The sequence below is a fragment of the Podarcis vaucheri genome (genome assembly GCF_965113315.1).
Source record: "Podarcis vaucheri genome assembly, chromosome: 4".
Lineage (NCBI taxonomy): Eukaryota > Metazoa > Chordata > Lepidosauria > Squamata > Lacertidae > Podarcis > Podarcis vaucheri.
This window is the reverse complement of record NC_138762.1, coordinates 103,225,107-103,252,929: the sequence shown is the minus strand read 5'-3', so window position 1 is coordinate 103,252,929 and position 27,823 is coordinate 103,225,107. Positions and strand designations below refer to the sequence as shown.

At 44.3% G+C, this 27,823-nt stretch overlaps 2 protein-coding genes across 3 annotated transcripts in view; both read right to left on the bottom strand.

The window, feature by feature from the left end:
- TBC1D4 (TBC1 domain family member 4) overlaps positions 1 to 14,773 on the bottom strand; it is a 106,338-nt gene extending 91,565 nt beyond the window's left edge. For both annotated transcript variants that reach the window (XM_082221374.1, XM_082221375.1), the window contains exon 1: positions 14,031 to 14,773. In XM_082221374.1, the coding sequence (XP_082077500.1) occupies positions 14,031 to 14,480 (450 nt within the window). In that variant the 5' untranslated portion in view covers positions 14,481 to 14,773. The remainder of the gene's footprint in view (positions 1 to 14,030) is intronic.
- A 4,848-nt stretch (positions 14,774 to 19,621) lies between these two features.
- On the bottom strand, positions 19,622 to 27,702 carry COMMD6 (COMM domain containing 6). Its single transcript, XM_082220463.1, has 7 exons — positions 27,392 to 27,702; positions 24,763 to 24,821; positions 22,236 to 22,301; positions 22,061 to 22,137; positions 21,398 to 21,566; positions 20,599 to 20,751; positions 19,622 to 20,103 (listed from the first exon to the last, which is right to left on the bottom strand). The coding sequence occupies exons 1-7, from the start codon at positions 27,447 to 27,449 to the stop codon at positions 20,053 to 20,055; spliced, it is 633 nt and encodes a 210-aa protein (XP_082076589.1). The 5' UTR covers positions 27,450 to 27,702; the 3' UTR covers positions 19,622 to 20,052.
- Positions 27,703 to 27,823: the final 121 nt, after the last annotated feature.

Here is a 27,823-nt window from a genome sequence, read left to right as displayed (position 1 = left end):
AGGAGATAAGTACAGTGGTACCTTGGTTCTCAAACTTAATCTGTGCTGGAAGTCCATTCCAAAACCAAAGCATTCCAAAACTAAGGTGTGCTTTCCCATAGAAAGTAATGCAAAACGGATCAATCCGTTCCAGACTTACCGTATTTTTCGCCTCATAGGACGCTCCGTCCCATAGGACGCACCTAGTTTTTTGGGGGGGAAATAAAGGGGGAAAAAATTCCCTTTATTTCCCCCCCAAAAGCAGGTCGGGGAAACAGAACCAGGTCGAGGAACAGCGGAATGGCGGCGCTGCGCCTCCCTGCTGTCCCCCGAGCTTGTGGGGCTGGCCGATGTCTGCCCCGCGTGAGGGGCGCTCTGCATCAGGGCGCCCCCCCCTGTGGGGCTGGCAGGCTGCTATCCGCAGCGTGGGGAGCCTTGCTGGGAAGTCCGGCAAGGCTCCCCACGCTGCGGATGTCTGCCTGGTGTGGGGGGGCGCTCTGCTTCAGGGCGCCCCACCCGCCGGGCGGCAGGCTGCTATCCGCAGCCTAGACATCCCTGCGGGACCTCCCGTAGGGCTCCCCAGGCTTGCTGATAGCTTCCTGAAGCCTGGAGAGTGAGAGGGATCGGTGCGCACCGACCCCTCTCGCTCTCCAAGCTTCAGCGAAAGCCTGCATTCGCCCCATAGGACGCACCCAGATTTCCCCTTCATTTTTGGAGGGGAAAAAGTGCGTCCTATAGGGCGAAAAATACGGTATAAAAACAACACCTAAAACAGCAATTTAACATGATTTTTTCTATCTAACTAGACCATTGATCCATAAAATGAAAGCGATAAACAATGGACTGCAGTCACACAATCAATTAATCAGTAGCTGAACTGGGTTCCACACAGTCAGTGACAAAAACAAAAAAGAGCTGCAAAAACAAAAATGCAAAATACGTAAATAGCAAAGACAGACAGACCTCAACGTAAAACTCAAATCGGAGGAGATTTGACTTCGAAAAATTTCACAAACCAGAACACTTACTTCCAGGTTTGCAGTATTTGGGTTCCAAGTTGTTTGGGTACCAAGGCGTTTGAGAACCAAGGTTTACAACCTTTAGACAACATCTGAAGGCAGCCCTGTATGTTTGATGTTTTATTATGTGTTCATGTTTGTTGGAAGCTGCCCAGAGTGGCTGAGGCAACCCAGACCTATGGGTGCGGTTCAAGTAATAATAATAATAATAATAATAATAATAATAATAATAATAATAATAAGTGGACTAACTGCAGAGGGCAGGACCTTTGAGAGGGGTTGAGGCTTGGTGGAAAGACTGCAAGGGCTAGTTCAGGGGACAGCAAACTTTTTCAGCCGGGGGCCGGTCCACCGTCCCTCAGACCTTGTGGGGGGCCGGACTATATTTTGAAGGGGAAAAACTGAACGAATTCCTATGCCCCACAAATAACCCAGAGATGCATTTTAAGTAAAAGGACACATTCTACTCATGTAAAAACACGCTGATTCCCGGACTGTCCGTGGGCCAGATTGAGAAGGCAGTTGGGCAGGATCTGACCCCCAGGCCTTAGTTTGCCTACCCATGCGCTAGTTCTATCCTATGTATGAGCCACTTGTTTCCTTCCCCCATGCTAAACTATACAGCCATGCAGTGTAACTGGACACAGAGGTTCAATCCCCTGCAATACTGGAATATGCAACTTCCGCTTACAGGGATTGAACCTGCAACCTTGGTGTTATCTGCACCACACTCTAACCAACTAAGCTATCCACACAGAGCAAAAACCTTCTTAGGATGGAGCCTGCCAACACTACCCTGACAGGTGCAGTAACACAAATGAATGTATTAAAATAAGATGGACGCATTTGGTTTGGGTTGTGAGCTTCTCCCCATCGCATTTCTCAGAAAGTAGAGCTACACCGTGGATTTCGGAAACCACGAAGAATAAAGTTCTCTTACAATCAGCTTGAAACATACATTTCATATGACCAGAGAATTTGCGCCTGTCCATTGGGGGATATAGGAAGCCCTGAACACATATTTTTTAGATGCCCCTTTTACGATGAGGCACATAGAGAAACCACTGACCCCCTGCTGGTGAGGCTTACTGACCTCCCGGTAAAGCAAAAATTTGATCTTCTGTTAGGCAAAGCCCACAAGATGACCTGGACTGTCGCCAGATTCTGCGCACAGATCTGTAGGCGCAGACCATCCCCAATTCAATCTAGTTTGTTAAGAAAATTCCGAAACCCGGACCCATGGGCGTCTTTGGGTCATTTCTGTAAGGTAGTGTACTTTAAAGTTTTTATGTGTTTATATGCCTATTGCAGGGATGCGGGTGGCACTGTGGGTTAAACTACAGAGCCTAGGACTTGCCGATCAGAAGGTCGGCGGTTCGAATCCCCGTGACGGGGTGAGCTCCCGTTGCTCGGTCCCTGCTCCTGCCAACCTAGCAGTTCGAAAGCACATCAAGTGCAAGTAGATAAATAGGTACTGCTGCGGCTGGAAGGTAAACGGCGTTTCCGTGCGCTGCTCTGGTTTGCCAGAAGCGGCTTGGTCATGCTGGCCACATGACCTGGAAGCTGTACGCCGGCTCCCTCGGTCAATAAAGCGAGATGAGCGCCACAACCCCAGAGTCGGCCATGACTGGACCTAATGGTCAGGGGTCCCTTTACCTTTACCTTTTGCCTATTGCACTTTCAAACTTAAAATCTATTGTTGTATATTGTTTTAAATGTTTGTTTTGCTATTGGGATTTTGGTTCCATTTGTGTTTCTCAAGCTGGTTTCTGACCGTAATAAATTTCATGTTTCATACGGTGCTGTGCAATCTATCCTTGGCTGCGCTAGAAATAATACTGTGAAGGATAAAGATAAGATCGCAACACTGCTGTAGACTGATTGCTATTTAATGACACCAAGGAGAATTTCTGAGCGATTTAGGACATTTTTCAAGGGCACATTTCAAGTGCACCGGACAAGAATTATTATTGGTGGTATTTTATCTCAAACACTGACATTAGGGATATCAGAAACTGGCTCTCGTTGACAGTCAAATTTGGGCAGCTGAATCATGTTGCCTTCAAGCCTATGTAGCTAAATCAATTATAGCTAAATCAATCAAACTTTTCAAAGAAGTCAAATTTGTCTGCAACCCTACAGAACTAGAAGAAAACTAGAGGAGGGTGTTTAAAAAGAGCCCCTTTAACAAGCCCAAAGCACACAGAGTTCACTATTAACAGAACATCCATATTTACCACCTGCAAAAAAACAATCCTGTTGTTCCACTGTTCTATTCCTCTGAATGGGAGTAAATTTAAATCCTACAAGTACAGTACGTTCTCAACTATGTCAACAAAAAGAAAGCCATCATCGCTGAGCTTTTGCTTCCTTACACCAGAGTCCATTTTAGAGGAATAAAAGGCTTTTCTTATCTAACTGGGATAATATTGACTTTACAACAATCAAGTTTAACTTAACACTTCAGAAAAACGGGACACAGCATGTGATGCAATATGCCAGCTTAGAAGGCCCATATGGCTGGTGTTCTTGAAATTCACAGTTATCATGTTAATTTAGCTTGAAAAACACTTAGCACAAGTACTTTGATAATCAATCAAGGGATCGTTCAAAGTATTTTTTTCAAGGCAAGTCAGGGAAAAGGGACATGAGGATATCTGGAAAGCAATGTCCTGCTTTTACCCAGGTGTGTTATCCCCGTTCCGGAGTCCCATTCGCATCCAGAAACGAACACAACCCGCGTCCGCGTGTCTCGATTCCCCGCTTCTGCGCATGACGTCATTTTGACCCGTCTGCGCATGAGCAAGCGGCAAAATCCGGAAGTAACATGCTCCGTTACTTCCGGGTCGCCGCAGCGCACAACCAGAAAATACTTATCCCGAAGCTACTTCAACCCATGTTATGACTGTACAAGATCACACGTCTCTTTATTGTGAAGTCTTATAGGAAAAAATTAACTCGCTCTCTTTACAGTCCTCTTCAGTCAGAAAAATAAAAAATAGAAATTACAGTTTTGTGAGTGCTTTTTAATGTGTGGTTAAAAGGAGTAACTCTTTCCACTTACAAATTATAACCTCTATAAGGAAAGCTATTCTAAAGCCATAAATTAAACCAAGCATTGCCAAGCTAAAATTACGCTCACTTTGAAGTTTCCCGCTTGCTAATATAAAGACTTTTCAGGCCCCACGAATAGACTCGTGGAAACTGCAGCGCTGAAATTTATTAGGGAATGACCCTCAGCTTTGCTATCACATATAATCCAAAACAGTCCAGTTGCTTGAGAAATCTCAAAAACAGGGCAATTGTTCTTCTCTAATTGAAGGATTGACGCAGGTGGCGCTGTAGGGACGCGGGTGGTGCTGTGGGTAAAAGCCTCAGCGCCTAGGACTTGCCGATCGAAAGGTCGGCGGTTCGAATCCCCGCGGCGGGGTGCGCTCCCGCTGCTCGGTCCCAGCGCCTGCCAACCTAGCAGTTCGAAAGCACCTCCGGGTGCAAGTAGATAAATAGGTACCGCTTACCAGCGGGAAGGTAAACGGCGTTCCGTGTGCTGCGCTGGCTCGCCAGATGCAGCTTTGTCACGCTGGCCACGTGACCCGGAAGTGTCTCCGGACAGCGCTGGCCCCCGGCCAATAGATGTGAGATGGGCGCACAAACCCCAGAGTCTGTCAAGACTGGCCCGTTCGGGCAGGGGTACCTTTACCTTTACCTTTAAATGAAGGATAGGATATATCGTGCAAAATGTAACCCAGAATTGTTAAGGCACCCTCCATAACATCCAGAACGCCTCAATCTGAGTGTATGTACAATTTAGGAACACACAGAGGAGGGGAATCTGGCCCTCCAGGTGTTCTTGGACTACAACTCCCATCATCCTTCATGCTGGCTGGGACTGATGGGAATTGGAGTCCAAAGACTACTGGCTACATCTTCCCCAGCCCTGAGCTACTGCGGGGGTCCACATTTTTGGGATGCCCATTGCGCTGAGACAAAATCTATGGTTACCATCAGCCAGCCCTGTGTCTTCTCTGACTCAGGGTATCGCCTGGCATCCTGCTAAGCTTTCAAATCACTCAGAAACAGCAACATTTCTTGCTGTTTTCCAAATACTGTAATCTCAGACTCTGGTGAGGGGAGAGACAGCTACCCTCACCTGTGTCTTCCAAGGCTCAAGATGTGAGGACCCTTCGGTGTCAAAATATGACATCAGCCAAGAACAGGGTGGATAAAAACCAATGATTTTTTTTTAAAATGGGTTTTTTTAATTTAAATTGGATTTTTAAAATAAAATGATTTTGGAGAGGAAATCTTTCTAAAGATAGTTTTCTTTTTAAGTTACATTATAGTCCAAAAGCTATTCATCAGAAAATAAGGATTTGTTTTAAATTTTTCATGTGTGCTAAAACTCGGTCTAAGTTGTGGTTTTTTTTAATAGTTTAACCAAACCAGTTAACAAACATGGATACATATGCTATAATGTTATTGTTTTAGTTAAACAAACTGTTTAAATTGTTAGTAAGGAAATGATTATTTTCCCCCTTCCAATAAAGTACAGCAGAAAAGTGGTCCAAATATAAACAGTTAACTTAGTAAACCTCACAATAATTTCATAATTATCGGTCTATGTATTTCTAATAGTATAACCAAATCAGTAATTTTTGATAGAACTGTAAAAGCTACTCTGAAAATTTATTATTCCAAAAACAAAACCTTCATCTGGTTGTAAATATTAAGATTATAGCAGCAAGAATGAGTCTTTTGGTAAAAAAAATGATTTAAACCAAGTCTTACTGACTAGTGATTTAAATTGTGGTTTAAATCTAATCCACCCTGGCCGGGAACGATGAATTTCTGCACCTACCCAACAAAATGTGGGCTGCAAAAATCATTTCAGAATAAAGTAGTGTTCTAGCACAGAGCAACACTCATGGACTCAAATGTTGAGACGCAGGAAGTCCATTGCTACTTTGGGCTTTGATTTGGAAATGACGCTTCCAGTAGTTACCCGGAACTATATCTGGAAAAGCAAAGTTCATCTGCTTTTACACACACAAACACACACACACACACAAATATTCTGTGTCTGTATTGCTAGTTAATTCTGAACAACTACCGAAAGTTGTTGCTCCCATTCCTCCTATGACATGCCTGAAACAAGAGGTCAAAACTCGTACCCACTACATCCTAATAAAGAACCATTCAGAACAGTTCCCTCCCAGGCTCCTGGCAGAGTTCCAGGAAACAGATGTGATGCGCAGTCTGGCAGATCTCAGTCCTACACAAAGCCTCTCTGCCATCAAGCTGATTTGTTCCAGCAGAACCTTGCAGAGGTCTCTTAGCCTCCATCACAAGTGCTCAGGCTGAAGTTTTCTAAATGTGCTTTTGACTCTCAGGTCATGCAGCAGAGAAACACAAGTTGTTCATAATGTTTTGTTCTTTCGGAACAATGCTGTATTTTTTGTCATTTAGGGGTAGCTACATGGGGAAATGAGCTGGAACACAGCAAAGCCTAGGGCGCATCTATAAAGTACTTTGTTCCTTTAACATATCAGGCAATTTCTATGCATATATTTCTGAAATCTCCTAATGTCCTGGAAATCTTTTTAGCTTCCTTTTCTGAAAATTTGTTTCACAATGGCACTTTGAGTTGATATTTTTATATGTTGCTACGTTAAATGTTGGAAACCTCCCTTAATTTTAAGGCAGCCAGGGCAGTGTTAGAAACTGTGATAGTAAAGCTATTTGCCACAAGGCTCCTGGGTTGTGAGTGCCAAAACAAAGTGTATAGTTGCACACATATATTCAGCAACACTTTATACTTTTTGAAAAGCATGAACTAAAATGCGCTACTCTGCAGATCAGCTGATTTGTGCAGCAGCGCAGCACCAAAAGACATGCAAATCACCTGATTCATGAGGCAGCGCAGCAGGGGGGAAAAATACACATGGCAACCACTGGCAACCATAATGTATATTTTGGCCACAGGAAGGCACTAAATAATGCCTGAAAATAGAAGGGGAAGTTTTAAAGTAATATCTTCTGCAGCCAAACATTTATCATCACTTTTGCACGCGCACACACATGCATCTTCTCTTACTACACCAGTACAGTGAATAATTCTACTAAGAACTGTTTTGGTGACTGATCACAAACTATGCACTAAGATCTCCCAGGTTAACTTACTATTTAAAAAGCCAACTTTTGACAGACCTGCCCGTAGCTACAATGAGTTACCTATTTATAGTCCAGTACTGCATCTTAATAGGTCAGGCAGGTGGCATGAATGTTTGCTTGACACAAAACGTCCTTCACAGGAGAAATGTGCAGATGTGATGCTGCATGCTGGGCAAGTTAATATTCTGCACAAGGACATTTATTTCATACTTCCTGGAAGTCACAATGAAGAAAGAGGAGCTTCGGCTTAAGTAGTTCTGTGATGGAATAAATCCAAATGAATGAGCTAACTCATAGCAAATCCTCAGTCACAGTGATCTCTTTAAACCATTTCTGGTGAAGCTGAACCTGTAGAATGCACTTGCTTTAGCACAAGCCTGAGACTCACTTCCCAGATCTGTGAAACAGAGACCCCATGCATGAAAAGGGCAGAATTCTAGATAAACCTCCTACCCATTGTGCATCTACCATACAGCTAAAGCGAGAAGCTCTGTAAGAGGCGTATATCACTTCAAAACTAACGTCCTCAGCTTTCCATCCCATAGTTCAGCACAGTGATGAAGATTGTGTTACCTGTGTTCTCTTGAGCATTCCACACAGGAGTGGTCAACTAGCTGTGCAGCAAGACTTTTCAAACAAGTTGGCTTTCAATCCTTGTGCAGCAAAACAAAGCACCCAGCCGTTCTTAGAAAACCGATTTTTTTTTTTAAAAAAAAATAAATATCCTGCTTCCTTTGCATTATTTCCCTTTAAGCATTGTCTGAAGCAGGTTGTTTTGGCATTTCAACTATTTAGCTGAGTAAGGGTAATTGTGGATCACATTGAATCAGAACCGGAAAAAGTTTGAAATTCATTGCATTTTTATTACACAGTGCCTCAGACAACTCAGCTTATTATAACAGCAGATATCTTAGAATCAGAGCCCTTTAACTTGCTTAAAGGTATTAAACTTGGGATAGATTTGTGCTCCAAGATATTCTGTAGAAAACTTAACTGAAATAGAGCATCTATACCAAGAGAACTTACCATTTCATTCCATCTTTCTGTCCCTGCCTGCCCTAAATAGAAGATTGCAGGCAGCTGCGATTGCAAAACTGCTGCAGGCCACATGAACTGAAAGGCATTAATAAAAGCTTGTAAAGATCTCCAGAACTTTATAGAGCCAACCAAGTTTTCTAGGCAACAGATGTGACCGCAAAAGCAGCCCTGGTAAAAGTCACCAGAGCCAAGCATTTAGTGGCTACTGAGTATCTGATACCCCAGACCCACACTTCTCTCAAGAAGCTCAGAGGATCTTACACCTGGTTCCCAGATAATCTCATATATGGTGAGGCCACAGCAAGCCAAGACCAGGTGCTCAACTTCAGCCACAAAGCTGCATCGTGAACCTTCAGGGTATTCCAGATAAGGTGCAGCTGGTGTTTTATTACGGCACAGAAGCAACCCGGACAGATTGCACGTTGCTGGGATAGCACATATTGGCAAGATGCAGCACTATGAGCCGGCAACACAAATGAAGTTAGTTCTTTGTCGTCGTCCTGTAACTGCAAGTGCCAAGCCAAGAAACTGCCCACCTGGTTGCACCTTGAAGCAACCGCCATAGCTGAAGATTCGGGAATTGATAGGGGTTTTTTCCACCAAGAAGTGGAATGGAAAATCAAACAAATGAAACAAAGATCTTTTGAATCTGCGAACAAATGTGGGAAACTGCTCGCTTGGCAGTTGAAAAAGAGACAAAAATTAAACTATGTTACCAACTTAGAAGTTGAAGGGAAAAACTTTCAGAAACCGGGAGAAATTAGAAAGTGTTTCCAGAAATATTTTAAAAAATTGTACACACAAGAACCCGAGGAGGCAACCGAGATAGAACAATTTTTGAAAGATAATGGCCTACCAAAATTATCTCAAGAGAAGAGATCAATCTTGAATTGTAAAATAACACAACAGGAAATCGAGGATGCCATTCAGAATATGCAATTAGGCAAATCTCCGGGCCCCGATGGACTTACCTCCAAATACTACAGGACTTTAAAAGACTATTTGATACAACCATTAATGGAGGTTTGCAACCAGATTATGGGGGGAGGGAGGGCACCAGATACGTGGAAAGAAGCATTCATCACATTGATACCTAAAGTGGAAACTGAAAAGACTCAACTTAAGAACTATCGCCCCATCTCACTCCTAAATGTGGATTACAAAATATTTGCGGATGTCTTGGCTAACAGATTTAAAAAGGTATTAAATGCAGTAATCCATAAGGACCAAGCAGGCTTTCTCCCAGGTAGACATTTGTATGATAATACCAGGAACATTATCGATATTTTGGAACTTTTACAAACAAATATTAACACCAAAGCGGTGTTAATTTTTATTGACGCGGAGAAGGCCTTTGACAACATTTCTTGGAAATTTATGAAGAAAAACTTGGAAGGGATGGGAGTGGGAAGGGGGTTTGAGAATGGAATAGAGGCAATCTATTCTGAACAAAAAGCTAAGTTGATAGTGAACAATGTGGTGACAGAAGAACTTCATATTGAAAAAGGAACACGCCAGGGGTGCCCCCTATCCCCTCTGTTGTTTATTTCAGTCCTGGAGGTTTTGCTGAAAATGATAAGGGAGGATCGGCAGGTACAAGGAATACGGGTCGGAGCGAAACAATATAAACTGAAAGCATTTGCAGATGACTTAGTTTTAACATTACAGGAGCCAGAATCTAGCACAAAAAGAGTTTTGGAATTGATTCAGAAATTTGGTCGGGTGGCGGGTTTTAAGTTGAATAAACAAAAGACTAAGGTGTTAGGGAAAAACTTGACGGTTACTGAAACAGAGGGGTTTCAGAGGGAAACAGAACTAAACATTGTTAAAAAAGTGAAATACCTGGGGGTCAATCTGTCCTCCAAGAACTTGAATTTATTTAAAGACAATTATGAAAAATGTTGGTCAGAAGTTAAAAAAGATCTAGAAATCTGGTCAAGATTGAAACTATCCTTGTTAGGCCGAATTGCAGCTATAAAAATGAACGTTTTGCCAAAAATGTTGTTTTTGTTTCAGGCTTTACAGATCGTGGACAGAGTGGATTGTTTTGGAAAGTGGCAGAAGGATATTTCTAAATTTGTCTGGCAGGGCAAAAAGCCCCGAATAAAGTTTAAAATATTAACTGATGCAAAGGAGAGAGGGGGGTTTGCCCTGCCGGACTTAAGGTTATATTATGAAGCTGCGGCCTTCTGCTGGATGAAAGATTGGATTTTATTGGAAAATACTGATGTCCTAGATCTGGAAGGCTTTAACAATTCGTTAGGTTGGCATGCGTATTTATGGTATGACAAGGGGAAAACACATGGAATGTTTAAAAACCATATTGTCAGAAAAGCAATATTTATGGTCTGGAAAAAATACAAAGACTTATTGGAAAGTAAAACTCCGAGGTGGATTTCACCAATAGAGGCCAAAGCTCGGAAAACATCCAATATGGAGGCATATTGGCCGAAATATTGGGAAATAATAGAAAACATTGGAGGTAATTGGAGGTTGCAGAGCTTTGAAAAATTAAAGGATAAGGTGCAAAATTGGTTACATTATGCCCAAATTAATGAGGTTTTTAAGCAAGACAAAAAAATAGGATTCCAGGTGGAAAAATCGAAACTTGAGACAGAGTTGCTAGAACCAAAGACCAAGGTAATTTCGAGAATGTACAACTTGCTGCTTAAATGGAACACTCAGGATGAAATAGTTAAAACAGCCATGATAAAATGGGCTCAAGACATTGGTTACAATATCATGTCAGAAGACTGGGAAAAGTTATGGACCACCGGTATGAAGTTTACGGCATGTAATGCCTTGAAAGAAAACATTATGAAAATGGTATACAGGTGGTACATGACCCCAGTCAAACTCGCTAAGATATACCATTTGTCTGATAATAAATGTTGGAAATGTAAGGAGGCTGAAGGGACATTCTTTCACCTCTGGTGGACGTGCCCAAGATTGAAGGCCTTTTGGGAAATGATCTATAATGAGTTAAAGAAGGTGTTTAAGTACACCTTTCCCAAGAAACCAGAGGCCTTTCTTCTGGGCATTGTCGGCCAGAAGGTGTTAAAAAAGGATAGAACTTTCTTTATGTATGCTACAACTGCAGCAAGAATTCTTATCGCCAAGTATTGGAAGACCCAAGATTTGCCCACACTGGAGGAGTGGCAGACGCAACTGATGAACTACATGGAACTGGCTGAGATGACTGCAAGAATCCGGGACCTGGGAGAAGAGGCAATGGAGGAGGATTGGAAAAAATTCAAAGACTATTTGCAAAAGTATTATAAGTTGTATGAAACATAAGATGTCGTATGATTTAGAACGTTAGCCCCAGCAATGAAGTTTAATTATTTAGGAAATTGTTAACATTCGGGAAAGAACCAAAGTTTAAATGGGTTAAATGATATCAGGTTATATTTTTAGAGTAAACGGAGAACAAGAGATTTAAACTTAAATTGCAATTGAAAGTATAAAGAAAAACACGAAATAAGGGTATAATTTGCTGATGACTTTATTATCAAGAATGCACTATGCGGGAGACGTGGGGAAGTCCAATGGAAATTTGAAATAAGTTATTGAAATGGATGTTATTTTCTGTTCTTTTTTCTTTTCTTTTCTTTTATTCTGTCTTTTCTTATTTGTAATTTGGAAAAATGTAATAAAAATTATTATAAAAAAAAAAAAAGAATGGCCAATGGGAGTTGGAATCCCGCAGTATATCCGGAGCGCATTGACCCTAACCACTGTATCACAACAGTGCCGGATTTACGTATAAGATAAACAAGCTATAGCTTAGGGGCCCACTCTCTTGGGGACCCGCAAAAAATGTAAAGAAAAAAACCTGGATGTACATTTCCAAAATATAAGATAAAAACAAATAAAATAAAACCGACATACAGCAAAAAAAAAAAAATAAAAATAAAAAAAAAATGAGGAAAATGCATGTCCAAGATACAAGGTCCTAAAGAGAGCCCCAGAAGATCAAACCAGAGGCCCATCTAGTCCCTCATCCTGTTGTCACAATGGGCAACTGGATGCCTGTGATAAACACAAGCAAGACCCAAGTGCAACAACAGCACAACAGCACTCTCCTTGTGATTCCCAGGAACTGATATGCCTCCAACAGGGGAGACCTCATGGTCTCCAAACCATGGACCTATCTCCTTCATTGCATCTGAATGCATTTGTCTTAAGAATTAGCATACTCCTGCATAGCAAACACAACTTGGTATCTCACATCTCCTCTGTGTTTCCTTCCTCCTCTCCAGTCACCTGAAGCAGCGGTTACGGAGGTTTCACTACTCAAAAGGAACATCTGAGCTAGATTTGGGTCCTGATTTCAAATTTACTAATTCTCCGTATCTATGCATAGTTGTGTTTTTTTTAATCCCCTTAGCTGGAGTTGTCTAAAGCTAATGCAATGAGAGCATGGTGGGATGTAACATGGGGAGAGCTCTAGGGAAAGGTAACTGAAAATACCCAACAATATTTGGGTAGCAGAAGGAATGAACCAAGATTAAGCACAGCAAGGCCAGAATGTGTCCTATTGGAGTAGAAAGATTTGGAAGGGAAGATTTAGTGGCAAAGATGGATACTCCTGCTATTAGCATTTAAGTGACAGTTACCCAGCATAAGTACTGAGGCTCTTACATATACATTTATTCTCAGAGGTGGGGATTTTCTTCTAAGTAAACATGCATTGTGCAATACTCAGAAAATCAAATCATATTATTTCCCCCTTACAGCTGCTACTGCAGCACCAGAATTTGTTTTTTATTTAGGTGTAATGAAAGCACAGGTGTGTTTTGCATTCAGATGGCATATTTTTAGGGTTTAATTAGAAACACATCAGGACCTGCATATAGTTTACTGCTCCACCCGCTACTGCCCTATTTTGACTCTTGGCTCCCACTACAGGATTCAGAGAACAGCCTGGTTAGAGTCTCCTTCATGAATGCAGTCACTTGTGGGACTCATTCTGTATAGGAGGCAGAACTCAAGGGAAGTACAGACTGCCGTTCTCACACTGCTTTTTCCAGAGTTCCACTGCCATCCCCAGCACCACACTAACGTAAGTGACATATTTCACCTGGCAATACATTAACAGGAATATACACCTCTGCAAATCTGGAAACCTATCATGATTCACCAGAAAGTTACCTTTCCCTTCTGCATGTAACCACAGGGCAGAACAGACTCTGCAAAGAACCACCTTGGACACAATGCTACTCTCCTGGATTATTGTTCACAGCGTCAGAAAGGTGTGCATCACAGCTATCCATCACAGCCTTTGAGCATTACATTCGCAGCCCAATTCTAAGCAAGTTTCCTCCGAAGCTCAAGTGAGTCCAGTGATGCTTTTTCTCAAGCTACCGTGCACCTTGCTGTAGCCTTCAGATCATTTTCAACAGAATGCTAGTCTGCTTTAGGAGACTAGACCAAAGCACATTCTCTCGGTCTGCGAATTCGTTCTACTTTGGGGTAATCCGGGTGTTTCCCCCACAAGTCTGGTGCAAGAACCCTTGGAGCTGGGTTCAAATCTCACTTTGCGGCGGCCCTAGCCTGGCCGGGACAATTGCAAGGATACAAATGCGTTTTGTTTGCACACTCGGACTGGCAACACCCCGCGCGTGGCCTTCCTTCGGGGGAGGGCGGAGGAGGAGGAGGAAGAGGCGCGCGCGACATTGCAGAGGCGGGCCGAGGAAGCCGCTGCGCCGCCTGGCGCGGGCCGCTTCCTCATCCCTTGCGCGCCCGCGGCCAAAGCGCGGAAGCGGCGCTGCCCATGGCTCGACCCCAGCCCTCCCTCCCCCCCCCCGCCCCTGGACTTGCCTGGCTGGGGTCGGTGGCCTTGAAGACGTGGCATGCCATCGGGGACTCGGGGTCGTCGGGCTGCGCTTTGATCAGGTAGGCGAAGTAGGTGAGGTCGTGGCTGTTGTGGATGAAGCGCGCGATGTGCTGCGCCTTGTGCTCGAAGATGAAGACGGCCGGGTTGGCGGCGCTGCTGGCCGACGGGATGCAGCGCAGGTTGGGCGAGCCCAGCAGCAGCAGCACTTCGCGGGCGGGCACCGCGCTGGGCTCCTGCTTCTGGCTGCGCCGACGGATCTCCGCCACCAGCCATGGCAGCATGGGCAGCGTGGTGCGCCGGTCCAGGCACGACCAGCCCACGTACCACAGCCTGAAGCGCTTCTCCCCCGACGGCGCCTTGCCCACGCCTTGCAGCGGGTCGGCGGGGGGCTCCAGGGGGTGAGAGAACGCCCCGTCCGAGCTCGCCTTCTCCATGAGGCCGGCAGGAGCCCCCGCCAAAGGCGTCCTCGGTTTCCTTTGCGGCGTCCGAAGAAGGAGCGCAGCCTTGCGCGGCCCTCGGAAAGCAGGTCACCTGCAGCTCAGCGCGGCTCCCGGGCGAGGAAACGTGCCGCAAGGGGACATCTCATGCCCCGCCGCAAGCAGCGAGGCAGCACGTCGGGGGCGGCGGACTCTTCGCGCATGGATCCCGGTGCCGCGATCCCTCGGAGGTGCTGCAGGGCTCCGGGGCGCGACGCTCTCCCAGCACCCGCCGCGCTCCTGCGGGTCTCGCCTGGAGCTGCGCGACGGCCGTCCGCGCCCGCCTCCTGCGCCCGCCCACCCCGCCGGGCAGCGCCAGTGAGACGGCCGCGAGGGCTGCCTCCTCCCGCCTCCTCGGAGCGAGGGGTGGCGCACGGAAAGGCGACGCGCCTGGGAGGCGGGCTGGACGGCTTGGCCCGCCCTCCCCTGCAGTTTGCCCGCAAAGGAGACTCGCCGCGTCGTTTCCCGACGGCCAAAACAGAACGAGACGCGCCTCCCTCGCTCCCGGAGGCTCCCCTTCCCCGCCTCGACGCGGCTGCAGAAGCCGATCCGGGCTCCAGCCAGCCTAGGCAAAGCGACAGTCCTCTCGCCGTCTGCGCATCCTCCGCGCCCGGCGCGCATGTGTGCGCGTCGGGCCGCACATGCCCAGCAGCGGAAGGGGAGCAAGGAGCGGGGTCGGCGGCTTCATGCGCGCACCCTGCGCGGTCCGCTGGCTGCCGCAGGGCGGATCTAGCGGCAAGATCCGGCAGAGGCGTCGCAAGCGCGATCCTGAGCGGGTTAACTTGGAAGTTGAGGCGCGGGCTTCAGTGGCGTCCTTTGCGCCCGGGTTGCGCGCCTGCCTTCATGCTTGGTAGTCGCCGCCGTCGAACCAGCGCAACTTACGCGTCAAGGCTCTAATTTACTCTTACTTAGGCGGGCGGGGAGGCGAGAGGGAGAAGAAACAAAGGGGGGGGAGCGGGTGGACTGAGGGATTTATTGTGACATAAGCCACAATAACGCCACAAGGGGCATAATTCCCAGCCCTGTCGTAATGCAATGAGCATTGCTGGCTATTACTCCCTGAGGTGCTTTGAGGTGAAAGAAAAACACCCAAGATTCAATATTAAAAATAAATGAAGCTATGATCTGTAGGCGAGGGTAGCCGATGGGTCTCAAACCCCTGAATTAGGGACGTTCCCTGCGTGTGAAGCCAGGCTCCAATGGATTGAGCAGATGAGACCATTAGCAGCTCCACGGGTGGAAAATATGGTTTCTTGCACGTGCTGTAGAGGGAAGTGAGGGGCAGGTGGGGCTTCTCAACCTGGGAAGGTTCCCATCTAGGAGAAGAAAAACCCTGACCCTAAACCTCCGCTGCCTTGCCAAATTTTTCCACGAGAAATTAAAGAGTAAACCCTACACCCATCCCTGAAATGGTTGGGTGGGGGTCTTGTACGCCGCCTTTCGGCAACTCCTGCTCGGCTTTCCTCTGGGTCCCAGGCCCTGTGGAGGTGCTGCTAAGAAAGAATGATGACCTGGTATGCTGAAGTCAGAGGGACTTACGTATGAAACAAGCCCACTTAGGAGGATCTTGCAGCAGGTCAAGTTCAGGGCGTAAGAAGCCCCATCGAGCTCTGCCTGGTGTGTCATGCTTGCGCCCAAGGCCACACCATTAATCGTCTGAGGAGCAGTGGTGGCTGGTGCCCATTGGAACCGCAGAGCCAGTGTCAATTATTTCTAGTTTTGGCCTCCGTGCTGAGTTGTCTGAGGACAACGCTGAGGAAAACTGAAGGCAGGCAGGTGGGGACTGGCTGGCTGGCCGCTGATTGAGGCTGGTGCCCAATTTGCCCTGAAGGACAATCCTGCTCTGTAGGGGTGTTGTTTTAATCATTCATACCTAGGAGGAGATTGGTCTCTGTCCATCTCAAACCGCCACCTCCAAAGTTCACATTTTAAGGTTTTATAGCCTATATGGTACTCTTCCTCCAAAATACTATAGATTTCCAAGAGGTAGTGTTGTATTTGATTTGTAGGTTGAGGGCTGGCGCCTTAAAGACTATGGTTGCACATCTTATACACTAGACCAGTGGTTCCCAAACCCTCGCCTTCCCCTTTTAAAACAACGAAAGGCTGCTACTGAAGCCTGTTTACTTGAAAGCAAGAACTACTGAAACAGCAGCCTTCTTTTGAGGGTAAATACCATTATGATCAGGATGTAACATTCCCAACAGTAAAAGGCACTCCCTCTCTCCTGTCTCATGTCCCGGGGATCCATTCACATCAACCCATCCAATAATCCCCCCTCATCTCCTGACAGGCTTATCCACTTATTTCATCATTTGGCTTCTTATCCCTTAATCCGCCTACCATTTGTTATCCTCAAAGCCCCGCAGTGGCTTGGTACTTGGGAGAAAGTGTTTCAATGGCATTTTGCTCATGGAAGTCAGTGTTTAGGGTTCATATTTGGGTATGCTAGGTTGCGATCAGGACTGTTAAAACACAAGCACACACACGTGCGCACGCACACACACACACACACACACACACACAGGTTGGCTGTGCAGCTCTGCAGCTAGTTTAGTAATCCTCAAACTATCCTCGAATCCAGTTCCCTGGGGAGGCTGCTAGCGCAGCATCTAGAATCTGCCCTCAAATGCAGAAAGGGCCAGTTGCAGCACTAGAATAGCACCCATCATCCTAGGAGACTGCAGGTAGGAACTTCTGCATCAGAGCTTGTGCTGGCTCTTGGCTGAGTGTGATGGAGCCCAAGGATTACTTATTAGTCATTATTGTCACAACAGCTTGAGATACAGATCTTCCTCCTAATCCATGGGTAGGCAAACTAAGGTCCGGGGGCCGCATCTGGCCCAGGCGCCTTCTAAATTCGGCCTGCGGACAGTCCGGGAGTCGGCGTGTTTTTACATGGGTAGAATGTGCTCTTTTATTTAAAATGCATCTCAGGGTTGTTTGTGGGGCATAGGAATTCGTTCATTATTTTTTTCAAAATATAGTCCGGCCCCCCACAAGGTATGAGGGACACTGGACCGGCCCCCTGCTGGAAAAATTTGCTGACCCCTGTGACCTACTCAGTAGGTTTTTCTATGGAGAGGCTGGCTTAGATAAACAGAAGATGGGACTTAAGCACTTTAAACTCTTGTTTCATTATGCAGTTTGCAACTAGTACGGTATCTTCTTTTTGCTGGTGCTACAGCGTTTTACACTGTGCTCCATTTTTTCCCACCTTTTCTACCTAGTTGCTGTACATTCATCTATAAAATCAGATAGATAGATAGATAGCAGCAAGAGATGATAGAATATAGCCAAAGGTGACTTCAACTTAAGCCTTTTCTCCAGTGAGCCACTGGCCTTATTATTTCAATTTCTACAAAATTCCAGAGGATTCTACACTGCCCTAAAATATTCACTGCCCCTGTTGATACAATAAGCTGTTTGGAGGTCATTTAGTAGCAGTTTAAAGGCCTTTTAGTAAATTCTACAGGTTTGCGACAAGGCAAGAAACTTGTCGAAATACAGAGTGGATGAACTGTTGACTCCTACCCAGACCCTCCATTGAAGAGACCATGACTGTGGAAGGACAGCAGCAGACAGGGACTGAGGGCTTATGCATCAAATTATAACTTCCTAAACTTAACTACTGGGTCAGCATTCACTGCTTGCTTCAGGGCTAGTTTGGGAGGAAAGGACATGGGTTATACATCAGGAAAGAAGAGAGCAATCACTTTAAGCAAGTACTCTGCAATAGAACCAAAGCTGTATTTAATAGCCCATAATGGGCTAGCTGTTGTCCTTGTCCATGGAGTTTTCTTGGCAGGGATACTGGAGTGGCTTGCCGGTTCCTGCTCCAGGTGGATCACGCTTGGTCAAAACTCTCCACTATGACCTGTCCATCTTGGGTGGCCCTGCACGGCATAGCTCATAGCTTCTCTGAGTTATTCAAGCCCCTTCGCCACGGCAAGGCAGTGAGTGATCCATGAAGCTATGGTTTTCCCAGTAGTGATGTGTGGAAGTGAGAGCTGGACCTAAAGAAGGCTGATTGCCAAAGAATTGATGCTTTTGAATTATGGTGCTGGAGGAGACTCTTGAGAGTCCCATGAACTGCAAGAAGATCAGACTCTCCATTCTGAAGGAAATCAGCCCTGAGTGCTCACTGGAAGGACAGATCGTGAAGCTGAGACTCCAATACTTTGGCCACCTCATGAGAAGAGAAGACTCCCTGGAAAAGACCCTGATGTTGGGAAAGATTGAGGGCACACAGAGAAGGGGACGGCAGAGGACAAGATGGTTGGACAGTGTTCTCGAAGCTACCAGCATGAGTTTGACCAAACTGCGGGAGGCAGTGGAAGACAGGAGTGCCTGGCATGCTCTGGTCCAGGGGGTCACAAAGAGTTGGACACGACTCAATGACTAAATGACAACAACAACAATGGGCTAGCTAAGGGACGTGGGTGGCGCTGTGGTCTAAACTCTAAACCACTGAGTCTTGGGCTTGCCGATCAAAAGGTCAGTGGTTCGAATCCCTGCGACGGGGTGAGCTCCTGTTGCTCAGTCCCTGCTCCTGCCAACCTAGCAGTTTGAAAGCACGCCAAAAAGTGTAAGTAGATAAATAGGTCCCGCTCCGGTGGGAAGGTAAACGGCGCTTCCGTGCACTGCTCTGGTGTTGGTGTTCCATTGCGCCAGAAGCGGCTTGGTCATGCTGGCCACATGACCCGGAAAAACTGTCTGCGGAGCGGACAAATGCCGGCTCCCTTGACCTGTAAAGCGAGATGAGCGTCGCAACCCCGGAGTCGTTCACGACTGGACTTAACTGTCAGGGGTCCCTTTACCTTTCATGGGCTAGCTAGGATCTTTAAAAAAGGGAACATGCATGCATACAGGTGACAGCCAGACAGTTTTGCTTATCAGATGCAGCCTCCTTGGACCACTCCTGATTTTCAGAAGGCCCAAGGTTCTGCAGTCCGGGGCATGCATGGAAAACTACAAATCCCAGCCTAAAATTACTGTGTTTAAAATGTCTAGCAGTAGACAAGTACATTCACACACAGACAGTCTTAAGATTCATAAGCAAAAGGCAGCAGACAATCAGGGAAATAAAGGTTCAACGATTTCCCCACCATTAGATTTAATAGAAAACAAGAGCATTTTGGGTTCCCAAAATATGTGGCATGCCACGTTTCATGGGTAACAGGCTAATCAATATGCTTGAGCTAAAAATTAACAGAAAGCACAAGCTTTATAATTGTTGCCTGACAGCACTCAGGCAACATCTCCTGCACAGTATCACTTTTCTGGGTTCTTCTGTCTGGTGAAAATCCTATGCCCACTACATTTGCTCTTAAGCAGCACGTCCTTCTACATACGTGTAGCATTTCAGTATATAAGAAGGCATTTTACAGGCCTTTGAACATGAAGAGTCCAGCAGATGGGCAAAGTCGCGTAGGAAATTGAAATGACACCTTCTCTTAGCAAAAACCACAATGTTTTAAGGCAAACAGGAACAGCTCATTTGGTTCAAAACAAGCTGCACAGCAGATGCTCAAACTGTCTCAAGGACGGCTGCCATTTCCTTGAACTGATTGTAGAAGTTCTAAAATGGAAAGAAAAGGAAAGGATATACGATTATTTGGATACACAGTCCGTGAGATGTAGCAGCCTACTTCAAGCTTGAGCCCCCCAAATGTTTAGGACTAGAACTACCAAAATCTCTAACCGCTGCTCAGGCTGGCAGAGGCTGATCAAAGTTACAGTCCAAAATATTGGGATGACACAAGTTGGGGAAAGCTGACCTACAGTGTTTGGCTTGTATGTCCAAGTTCAAATCCCCAGTCAGGGCATTTTCATACTTCTGCATTGCTTCAACCTCCCTTCTCTCCTCTAATTTCCAAATTCTCTCTCTTTTTCATTCTTGAGCCAATCGTAGTACACCGTTACACAAAACGTATTTCAAAAAGTCAACGCATTTCCCCAGTTTTCGAGTCTTAAGTTAACAGGAACCAATGGTGTCTCCATTGCAACCCAGTTGATTTCTAACCACCTTAGAACAAGTGCCAACCTTTAGAAGGGGTTATGTTATTATACAAACCTGAAATTGTGGGACCGTCATTTCAAATGTTTTGCTTGTGATGTGGCCTGAAGCATCTGCCACTTTTACTGCCATCGTAACATAAGGAGACTTCAGAGATTTGCAGCTGTCGGAGCTCACGGCCATCCCCAGCTTCCACTGAAAATCAATAAGCTGCAAATAAATAAAGAGGGAGAGGAGAGAATCAGACACTGTGGCCAATAGAGTTCTCTGAGGCTGGCAGAATGCGCAGGTAGTGCATTCAAATGCAGCACCAAACCATGGTTTGGTATTCCATTAAACAGACTTGGGCACATGCACAGTTTCTTCCCCACGCTTGCTCCTGTTCCCTCCTTGATATTCTGGTTCACAGCAAACCAGAGTGTGCTAATTCAGATGTGAACCAAGTTGTCGTTGATGTCAACAGAGCTGCGGCAAACCTTGGACGCCACATTAAAACACAGCTTAGAAACCAATGGTCATTTAATTAATAATGATGTTTTTTGGCCTGAACCCAGGCTCGTGGTTTGCTTCCCCCAAACAAACCACGAGCCCCAGTTTGCACAAAACAACATTCCTACATCTGCAGCTCAGAGATAGCAGCCAGAGCCCTGGAAACTTTTGCACGGCACGCAACATTGTGCTGCTTGTTCATGTTAAACCATAGTGGGGTTTTTTCTAAATAACTATGATTTAATGTGGTATGCAAACCAGGACACTGTGTCATGGGACAACAATAATATGCAACTAGAATTTTACACCATGCTCTGCCGAAGGAGGCTATCCCAGTGCAAACTTCCTTTGAAACAAATTGTTTTACCCGTCCAACAACTGCTACATTTTTGGCATCTTCCGACACTGCGACCGAGCTGCCCTGTTCGTTCCAGACGTGACGAAGAACCTGGGCGGCTTGTTTCGGCAGAGTACCAGCTGCACCGCCTAGCCTGGTAGACAGGTCTTCTGGCGAGAGTTTATCTTTTGCTGCTGTGCTAAACAAAACAAAAAAAGGAGAGGAGGGGAAAGGAAGACTTCACTGCTAGATTTTAAATAGAAAAGAGCTGATTTTAAATTTTGCTTGTCCCCTGGAAGACTGCTTTACACCTATTTTAGCAGGGTTTTTGTAAAAAAAAGCACAACTCAAATAAAACACAATTAAACAAAATTAGATCATTTCTCATACTTGTGGCTTGCTCTTCCTACAGTAAATTCTGGAATTATCTCACTTCAATTTCACAAAGGACACTGTCAAGAAGGTTAAGCAGAGCATCATAGTTTGCCTTGGGCCAATGGTGTACCAAAGAATATGTATGAGGAGTCCCTATATATCGTAGATGATTATAGGACAGGCTTACAATAGGCTATAAGGGTAAATCAGTATTTTTAATTCACAGAAGCACTGCTCATAATTACAGATACTAAATTTCTTCCATGCAGTAAACAGTAGCGATGTAGTTAAAGAGATCCGAGGACCATGTTTGCTTACCTGAATACAAAGGAAATGGCATTAACAACCTTTTCCAGGTCACTAGTGACTATTTCAATCCCAGCTGCCTGAAATCTCTAGGAGAGAAATGCAGTTCATAGGGTTGTAGCAGAGGACAAATTAATAACGGGTGTTGTTAATATGTGTGCAATATTGTTTTAGCAATTCAGTTTACCTGACACAGTTCCACTGTGTTCACAGCTGGGATCTCACACTGAAGATTCTGAATGATTTGCTGACACTGCAAAGAAAGAAGATTTTAAATGGTTCTTAGATGACAACTACTTGCTAATTGAAAATGCAATTTGTGGGAATTAAAAGGATTTTTTTTGTGGAACGAAACAGCATTCATTTGCTTTCAATGGCAAGAGAGTGATAAAATGGCAGTAGACGAATCCCTGGTTTTAAGATCATTCAAAAACATGGCAACTGTCAATCAGCTAGCGACTTATCAACCTTATGGTAGGGAAGGCCTTGCCTGGACAATTTTCATAATCTATCCACGGCTACAAGCTTTAACCAGAAGTTTTAGCTGACCGATTAATGCATACACATTTAAATAACCGAGACTGAGAGTTAAAGGGAAGACTTATTTTTAGGCTTCCTTGGCTATAGTGAGCTACTGTACTAAAGAATGGCCAATAACAGAAAGATTAAATAAAAGGGCATTAAGGATATCCTTTGCTTCTATTGTAAATTCTCTCGCATATCCCTATTTCCAAGAATGGGTCTGTATTAGCCTTGCTAACATGAAACTTACCTTTAAACGGTAAACAATTAACTAAAGCTAAAGCTCTGCCAAGAAAGATTCATCGTGCATCTTGTTTCAACCTTTAAATGTCTGCTGAAAACTTTCCTATGCCACCTGGCTTAGGCCAGCAATTAAGATTACATCTTTCCATAATGGAAATTGATAGTCTCAGATTTTACATTTTTATGCATTTTTATCACACATACGTAGTACTGTAAGCCACTTAGATTTTTTTAAATGATATAACAGTATATACTTCTATAAATTAAATTTAAATTTAAGAAAAATCATTGAATAGAAATGTAGAGTTGGAAGGGAGTTGGACAGTTGAACCACGGAGGCTGTCCTTGGAAGGGGGTCTGTACATAATAGTCTTTACTTGGCCAAGCACTCTACATTTGCCAATAAAGCGATAAGGGCCTGGTTTGCACGTAACACTAAGCCAAACTATGGCTTACATCAACTGGCCGAAGTGGCTGCTGTCTCCAGGATCCATCATTTTCACATTAAACCATGGTTTCTTAGAGTTATGTGCAAATGCGGCCATAATATTAACAGGCTAGAACCCAAAAAGGTTTCAACTCTAATGATTGGTTGGAGAATATCATATTGGCCCGAATATAAGCCACACTCCCCCCCCCCCCCGCAATTCCGACCATGAAAAGTCAAAGTGCGACTTAAATTTGTGACCTTATAAAAATTGGCTTTTACAATATCGCTACTGAAACAGACATACAGTAAAATGGAACAAAAAAATTTTTATTGCTGATTTGCGAGCTTGAGACTGTTGTGCAATTAATTCTAATGTCATTTGTCGCTTTCCTCGTATTTTACAGTGCAGTATTGATTTTTTTATTTGCATTTACAGTGCTACGAACAGGTGTTTAACCCACTTTCGGGTCCTCTCTACTACTCATAGGATTTTCTTCTTACATTTGCCATTTACGGGTGTGAGTGCCTGCAGAATTTTAAGGGAGCAGTTTATATTCAGGTATTGTCTTCCCCTCACCCAAATTTTAAAGGTACGGCTTATTTGTGGGTGTGGCTTATATTCGGGCCAACATGGTATTTTTTAAAAATTGTATTATTAAGTTAAATAATACAAACAAATCTGAAGTTTATCCTGGAGACAAATAAAGAAGCTTTCCTTAAATGTGAAGTGGTAAAGGGTAGAATTGTTTATGAGCTGTGTCACCTATGCATGTTTACTCGGAAGTAAGAGCCACTGTTTTCAGTGGAGTGCATCTCAAGTATTAAAATATATTCCAGTCCCATGTGAGGGGACAGCATGGCTCCATCCCACCATCCTCTGAAGCACAACTGCTTTTCTTTCATGAAACTGCCCATCAGAAATACTAGGAAGGGAATTTAAAAACCGTAAGGCACGCAATGGAGCAAAATCGCTATAAAATGATCCATGATTAAAAGGGAGAAAGGAGACTATATGGAGATGGCGGAAATGACTGGCAGAATCCGAGACCAGGGAGAAGAGTCGGTGGAAGAAGATTGGAGGAAATTTAAAATTGGCATTCCATTTGCAGAAACATTGTAAAATTTTTGAATGCTGATGACATTGAAATGAATTGAAGGGGCTCTAGCAACAAGGCAAAAAGTATGAGGGGATTAATAATAGATAAACTAATAGAATATGAATTTACTGAACCAAATTTAAAAGGGATACAAAAATGGGAGATGTGAGGAAGTCAGGAAAATAAGTTAACTAAAGTGGAGAGATTAAGAAAGAGGGAAATTTTGTTTTTCTTTTATATGTGTTTTTTCTTTTTTTTCTTTTTTGTGTTTAATGTTTGTATTTTTGTATTTTGTATTTTTGTACTCTTGTATTTTGTATCTGTTTTGTTTTTGTTTTTTGTTTTTTTCTAAACTTTTCTACTGATAAAACCTAATAAAATATTATATATAAAAAAATAAAAGGGAGAAAGGAGTTACTTACTAGCTCTGCAAACAGATCCTGTGGTATTGTTCTGATGATGTCCGCGGTGCTGCCAAAATCTGCAAAACAGAAGATTTTGAGCTTCACATTTAAAACACTGTGCAACTCTAACCAATGCACCAGCTGGGTGGAAAATGGCCACCTGTGGGTATCTCGCTGGCAGTAGCCTGAAGAAAATCCCCAAAATTGTGCACTTCGCTGGTGGGTTTAAACCCCTTAGCTGCACCTGTTTGCCTTTGCACAGCATAAAATAGAGAATCCCTTTACCCCAAAAGCCTGACACTCTGGCTCATATGAACAGCAGGGCTGCACAAATTTAACTGCTCCACAAATGGTTTTCAAAAGATCTTTTACTAGAATTCGGGCAGCTGTAGTCACATAGATCCATAGAGTAGTTTTATTCTTGGGGATTTCTATTGTTAATATTTCCAGAAGGAATTTTCGTAGCACAAAAGTGGAGAACAGATGCAGGGCCATCAAGAGAAGAATGGCACCTTAAAATATTAAAATGTATAGAACGTGGCAGCATGACAAATAGATGTAAGAAATATTGACGGTAAGAATTTAAAAAGAGGACTGGACGTTATATATAGAACATACGGAAAACATAAGAAGAAAATAAGTGTAACAGACTGGGGGGAAAATACTCAGCAGTAGATGTGACAATGTGGAATAGTGTAAAGTAATGAAAATAATTTAGTAGAATCAGAAAACGCAGTCAAAAAGACAACAGATAGGAAACAAGAGAAAGAGTGGAAGAGGAGTTAAAATTAAAGCTCATAAGACTCAATTAAACTGGAGGAATATGTTACTATTATTATTTACATATATATGTCTTATATTTATTTATTTTTCTCTTTCTCTCTTACTACCACAGGCTTGAGTGTAACATACTATGCACTGATATGATAAAACAGAAAAGCAAATATTTTTTTAAAAAAACAAAAAAGGTATTTTGCTATTAAATAAAAGTATAAACATTGTATTATTTGACCCAACTAATGAATGAATAAGGAGAAGTTGTTTTCTGCTCAATAGTGGCTGCAAAAATGATGAATATTGGAAAGTGAATCAAATATCTCCTAGACATCCGTAGTCCACACAAGTATGGAATGGAGTTTTTTTGAGGGGCAAAACATACGCAGGAAGATGTCAGGAAAAATTAGGTGTTCACTGGGCGGGGGTGGTGGTGGCAGGAAACACTTAAGCAGGCATAGGCAAACTCGGCCCTCCAGATGTTTTGGGACTACAACTCCCATCATCCCTGACCACTGGTCCTGTTAGCTAGGGATGATGGGAGTTGTAGTCCCAAAACATCTAGAGGGCCGAGTTTGCCCTGCACTTAAGGGTCTGGAAACAAAACCTTATTTGGAACTGTTGCGGGATTTGGATAAGTTTAGCCTGCAAAAGAGTAGACAGAGGAGACAAGATATTCAAATATCTTAAGGGCTGTTACATGGGAAATGGAGCAAGCTTCTCTTCTCCTGCTCAGAAGGTAAGATTCAAACCAATGGCTTCAAGTTACAAAAAGGGAGATTGGTGGCTAAACATCAGCAAGAACTTTCTGGCAGTAAGAGCTGTTTTGACAGCGGAACAGATTCCCTTGGGAGATTGTGGACTCTCCTTCCTTGAAGGTTTTTAAGCAGAGATTGGATGGCCATCTGTCAGGGATGATCTAGTCGTGATTCCTGCACTTCAGAGGGTTGGACTGGATGACCTCCAGGGTACCCTCCAAATCTACACTTCTATGATTCTAGGATAAAAAAACTGTAGGGCAATTATTCTTAGGACAACCTGAAGCAGCGATAGAGGATGGGTGACTCTCCTGATGTTGCACTTTGATTCCTATCAGTCCCAGGCAACACAGCCAGGGCTCAAGGATGAGCTGTAGCCCTCTCACAAAATCTAAAGACCCACTAACCACCCTGAGCTCTACAGGGGAAAGGCGATATGCAAATTTAATAAACAGCAAATAATAGCAAGGCATAGCTTCTAGGTATGGCTAAAAATGAAATAGAGGGCTTACTTGAGAGCAAGCATGTTGAGAAGGCGGCTTGCAGAAGACGCACAGGATAAACACCACCTATGCACTTGAAATAAAAAATTTTAAAACTGTCCAGGTGCACCTTACAATTTTATTATTATTATTATTTATCTCGAATGCGTCAGACCAACACAGCTACCTACCTGAATCTAGAACCACCTATGTAGGAAGTGGGAAGTGCTGTTTAGGGAAGCTTTTAATATTTTATGATTATTGTATTTTAATATTTTGCTCGAAGCGGAAGATGGGTGGGGTATAAATAATAAACTATTATTATTATTAAGCAGAGTTAGGAGGCAATGTAGACCAGGAAGCACATGAGGCGATGGGCCGGTTCCCCAGAGCCCTCCTCATTTACACCCTTAGCCTTAATAATAATAATAATAATAATAATAATAATAATAATAATAAAATAGTTATTCCACGCCTTTTTCAAGGAAAAAACCCCCACTATGTTCAACAAGGCTTACTCCCGGGTAAAAATATATGGGCTTTTAGCCCTCCCCGCCTTTTTTTTTTTTAATAGCCTCCACGGCATGCTTCCTCGTTCAGTCCCCAAAGCGACCAACCTCTCCCCAAACTCACCCCACGGTCCGAGCGGCTTTCCGAGCCCCATCGCGGCGACTCCCGCAGCCATGGACATCAAAGGACGCGCCTCCCACTTTGGAACGCCTTGGAACGTCGACGAACAACGAGCGGCTCCCTGATTGGTCACTTCGCGGCAACAAAGAAATTTTCTCCTTCCGAGACTTCCCTCCTAGCCAATCAAAGGCCAGGGTTTCCCTCCGTTGTTTCCGATGGCGGAGCTTCTTCCGCTCTTGGTCGCTTCGGCCGGTTTACGAGCATGCATTTTTGCCCGGGGGAATCAGTTGACTCTCGCTGGAATAAGTCGCGGCCGCTTCCCCCTGAAAACGCTCCTTTCTCCCCTCCTCCCGCTGAATTTTATTTCTTCTGGACTACAACTCCCATAACTCCTTGCCGTTCGTCATGCTAGCAGGGGCTGATGGGAGTTGGAGT